This window comes from Panicum hallii, chromosome 4 (assembly GCF_002211085.1).
Source record: "Panicum hallii strain FIL2 chromosome 4, PHallii_v3.1, whole genome shotgun sequence".
NCBI classification, from domain to species: Eukaryota; Viridiplantae; Streptophyta; class Magnoliopsida; order Poales; family Poaceae; genus Panicum; species Panicum hallii.
Window position 1 is genome coordinate 50,856,471 of NC_038045.1, and position 4,551 is coordinate 50,861,021.

At 42.7% G+C, this 4,551-nt stretch overlaps 1 protein-coding gene across 2 annotated transcripts; it reads left to right on the top strand.

Annotated features, from left to right (window-relative positions):
* Positions 1-250: 250 nt before the first annotated feature.
* Positions 251-4,263, top strand: LOC112889353 (pre-mRNA splicing factor SR-like 1). Of its 2 annotated transcripts, none has more exons than XR_003228074.1 (5): positions 251-464; positions 589-884; positions 1,299-1,379; positions 2,008-2,332; positions 3,332-3,508. XR_003228074.1 is itself a non-coding variant. In XM_025955941.1 (5 exons), exons 2-5 carry the CDS (start codon positions 597-599, stop codon positions 4,073-4,075), a joined length of 1,185 nt encoding a protein of 394 aa, XP_025811726.1. In that variant the 5' UTR covers positions 258-464; positions 589-596; the 3' UTR covers positions 4,076-4,263. The 2 variants fall into 2 exon arrangements, 1 of the variants encoding a protein (XP_025811726.1); XM_025955941.1 differs by having other exon boundaries at positions 258-464; positions 2,008-2,079; positions 3,332-4,263.
* Positions 4,264-4,551: the final 288 nt, after the last annotated feature.

A 4,551-nucleotide genomic window follows, 5' to 3' on the forward strand; every position in this document is an offset into this window, starting at 1 on the left:
TTATGAAGAATACAATAAAAATCCTACTGAGAATAAACAAACAATATTTGGTGAACAAGGATCGTGGCGTACAGCGCAAGTACATCAATCCAGATTAGGCCTCGCGTGGACTTCACGTAGAAATGTTACCCGAAGCAGGATCAGGCAGGATCTTCAGAGTAATCTGGCCCTGTATTTTTTTTGAAATAAATAATCTTGCCCTGTAAAGATCCTAGAGACCTAGATCATCCAGCGGACGGCTGTGATTTGACTAGGCACAGTCGGCGTGACCCCGCCGCCTTGACCCAACCCCGCGGCACGGGCTCCTCCTCCGCCTCTCGAGTCTCGTCCAGGTTCTCCTCCCCCCAAATCCTCCAAATCCAACGTGAATCCTCCGAGGAGCCGCCGCCCCCGATCGCGCCGCCGAGGCAGCGTATCCCCGCCAACCCGTGGCTCCGCTCGCCTCCCGGCTGAACACACAAGAGGTAACCTTTCGATTCCAAGGCGAAACTTTGGATCTTGACGCCGAAAAAAACGAATCTTTTCTTTGCTATCCGCATGCGCTTCAAGGCCTCTGGCGTGATTCGAATCGATTTCTTGTCGGTTCAGTGCTGGGAATGGAGATCCAGTCGTCCGGCCGCTCCATCGACGTGCTGATGGAGAAGGTGCTGTCCGTGAACATCCTCTCCTCGGACTACTTCAAGGAGCTCTACAAGTTCAAGACCTACCACGAGGTCGTCGACGAGATCTACCACCAGGTCGACCACGTCGAGCCCTGGATGACCGGCAACTGCCGCGGCCCCTCCTCCGCCTTCTGCCTCCTCTACAAGTTCTTTACCATGAAGCTCACCGTCAAGCAGATGCACGGCCTGCTCAAGCACCCGGACTCCCCCTACATCAGAGCTGTAAGTCAATCTCTGGCCTCTTCTTGGTTTTCAATTTAATGTTTTGGTTTATGTTTCCGGCTTTAGGAACAGATATTGACTACAAACGATTTAGGGGATTTAGTAGGCGAAACAGAATTTGCTAAACCGTTGAACTTCAGGCTCAGTGGTGCGAGTGCGAACAGTATGAGTGTATGACTGAGAATGGTCCTTGCTGTGTTGTTATTGGGTAAAGCTTCTCCAGTGGTAGATGTAACAAGTGGGTAAACTAGGAAGTCTGTCTCAGAATACTGATGGACTTCGTTGGTCGAGTTTACATTGAAGCAAGTGATATGCCCATTCGCACATGGCACTAGCTTGTAAATCATCTCAAATGTTCAGTATATCAAACAGATTAATTTGGCTATCAGAAAATAATAGTCTATTATATTTCAGATTGGATTTCTCTACCTGCGATATGTTGCAGAACCAAAAACACTGTGGACTTGGTATGAACCCTACATCAAGGATGACGAGGTATTTCTCTTCCATTAGCCCTTCTGCTTCTACATTATAAATTTAAGCGGCAAAAGAATAACAGCTAGCTCAACCATATGTTTCTGAATTACATTCTTAAGTTATCATCAAACTGCTGGCCTGCTGCTTTGTTTCCACTTAAGTGGTATGTTAAACCTGTGAAAGATAAACAAAGATCTTTTCATACTGACACCTGGTATGTACTAAGAGCAGTGCTTGTAGAAAATAAGATATAGTTCTTAAAACACTAAAGGCGGAACAAAAGGTGGTTCCTATATCTGTATTCTACTCTAGACTCAGGAAGAACCGCCCAAAACTCTGAACTGAAGGAAGATGTTGATATGATTGAAATGTGCAATGCTCGAGCTCGAGGTAGAATTGGTGATTCTCTGGAATCTAACATTCATGTCCTAGCATTTGCTTCTTTGGAACACAACAATGAGCACATGAACTGACTGCTTAGCCAATTGGACCTCTCTGAAAATAATCTTATTACCACTACAGTAATATTGAATTTTGTGTTTATAGCTGTCAAATATTTAATTATTTATGCTTCTTTATGATGTAATAAGTAATCATTTTTTTACTTCTTTCCTGTGTCCATTTCTCAAATCTTATATCTTTTCAGGAGTTTTCCCCTGGATCAAATGGTAAAATGACTACAATGGGCGTTTACGTGCGTGATCTCCTCCTTGGCCAGGTATATCTCTTGAACTTATTTGACATTTCCGCCATATAACAAAGCGGTATTCTAAGCTGCTATCGTTGTCCTTTAGTTACCCATTTACATTGAGGGTGGACATCATTAACCATATTATTTTATGAACCTAAATGCAATTAGTCTTTCTTGAATCACTCACCTGTTGATTTGGCATACTGAGGGGAAATTTCAATTGTGGAGTTGCTTTTAAGAGGAGACATCATCTCTTCCGCCAGTAACATCACTGTTTAAGGTTTGTCATGATGTGTTGCTCAAAAGTTCTTTTTCCCTTCTTTGCTAGCCTTCCCTATGTTTCAACTTTCAAGTGGTTCAAGGATTCATAACATGTGAAATGGTTTCTTCTTTACTAGTTTGCAAGATAACTTAATCTGTTTTTTTAACTTATTGGGGATTGTTTCAGATGAAACGATGTATGTCCATGGGGTTTTGCCCATATTAGTTTCTTGTGGCAAGGGTTGCCAGTTTTTTCCTTTTTCTCCGCGTATGATGCTTTCCTGAAGGTGTATGTTATGTGTTACCAAGGAAATATGTTTGTTTCTCTTGGAAAAAAAGTGAAATGGTTCTAATGCATTAAATATCTTATAGATGAAACTTCTTTCATGTGTTTGCGGAAAGAAAAAAGATGTCTAATGCCAAGACCTATTTGATAATTAACTTTACATCACTTTTCCCCTCTTTTTCTGGTTGACTCCACATTTATTCAGCCATATGCTCCTGAGATATTACTTGCAAATCTCTCTAAATTCATCTGTAATTTATTCATGGCCCAATAGTTCAGAAATTTAAATGCCGTGGTAGTTAGGAGATGGTTTGGTCAGCTGTTGCCTGTTGCTACTCTTGAGCAGATGTCTTTTCTCTCTATTTACCGACTGTTACAGATATACTATATATCGATGATGGTTAACTCAGTTTGCTGAAAGCAATCATAATACAGTTGACAAAATTGTTAGTTTTCCCCACAATCCTGATTACTGACCATTTTGGTTGTGTAATCTTATGTAGTGATTTTAGAGCTGCATGCAATTGCATGCGTAAATGCCACAAGAAATAATTGCTTATTAAAATCACCATCACATTGACCTGTCATTCTTTTTTTTTGGTTGACAGCCCTGATGCAATTGCTCAGTGTTTCTTTTTTTTTATATATTACTCTATTACACGATTTTCAATTGAGAATTATTATTTCTTACATGTTACAAAGTGTTGATGATATTTGTAATTTTTCTTGCAGTACTATTTCGACAGTCTTCTTCCACGAGTGCCTCTCCCAATTCTGCGACAGGTCACCGGCCATCTTGAGAAGCTGAAGCTTCCAACAAAGCAGTCAGGAATGACAGGGGATTCCAATAGGCATGAATCAAATGATACTGCCCGAAGGCCTCCTTCTGTAAAGGCTTCGTTGTCTGTCTCTTTTGGTCAGCGTGCTCCACACCGTGCATCCACAAGGGATTCGTCCCCAGTCCGAAGAACATTACCTTCCAAACAGGAAAAGGATAGAAGTTATGATGGTGACCGTGCAAGATCACCACCAAGGAAGCACCAAAGTCGGAGCCGTGAGCGTGATCATGATTCTGAGAGGGACCGTTCAGATCGTGATCATGGCAGGTACAAGGATAGGGACCATGATCGACATGCTCGTGATCACAGGGACCGGGACCATCATCGGTCAAGTTATTCAGATAGGGATGGTGAGAGGCGAGGCCGTGAAAAGAGGGACAGGGATTCTGACAGAAGTGGACGTTCAATCACCCACAGAAGCAGGAGCAGGAGCAGGAGTCCAGTCCATGGCAGAACTGACGGTGACAATCATCGCTCCAGCCCATTTGGTAAGGCGCCAGAATCATCCAACCTGGCAAAGCTGAAGGATCTATATGGTGATGCAACAAACACAAAGAACGATTCTGGTGATGATCGAGCTCACAGGGATTCTGGAACCGAAGAGGTAATCCGACTGGGAGGCCAAAGGTGGAGGTGAATCTAATGTCAAGGAACACCACGACATTGCATCTGGGCCCATGAATTCTTGTTTTACTAAGATCAATATACTGTGTCAGAAATGACCCAAGAATGATGGGCTGTATCTGTCTTGCCCCATGCGATTTCCAAGATTTACCTGGAAGTTTTTTTTTCTTCTAGCTAATATGGTGTTAATCTTTTTGTCCATGGAGGTTCTTTTGTTTATCAGCCCATGAATGCTGCTACAAAATGTGCCTCACATTTCTAAGCACAAATCATCACGCGCTTATTTTAGCCAACACGTGAGGATGATGCAATAACCATAGGTGTATACTATAAGATAGTCTTGCTGGCTCAAAATAGCAAAATGTACGATGCTTGTATGGTTCCTTTTGGGGCTGCGCCGAGTTGCTATGTACGCACACTTGCAAAAGGCTTTCATTTCTTTTTCTTGGTCGAAGATGATCTCTGTGCTAGTCACGAGAGCTTGGCCGC

What these genes read in the sequence shown, in the direction of transcription:
- LOC112889353 (XM_025955941.1), top strand. Translation starts at nt 597, where the DNA reads ATGGAGATCCAGTCGTCCGGCCGCTCCATCGACGTGCTGATGGAGAAG. An exon ending in CCTACATCAAGGATGACGAG is followed by an intron (nt 1,380 to 2,007) that starts GTATTTCTCTTC and finishes ATATCTTTTCAG; the next exon opens with GAGTTTTCCCCTGGATCAAA. An exon ending in GTGATCTCCTCCTTGGCCAG is followed by an intron (nt 2,080 to 3,331) that starts GTATATCTCTTG and finishes TTTTTCTTGCAG; the next exon opens with TACTATTTCGACAGTCTTCT.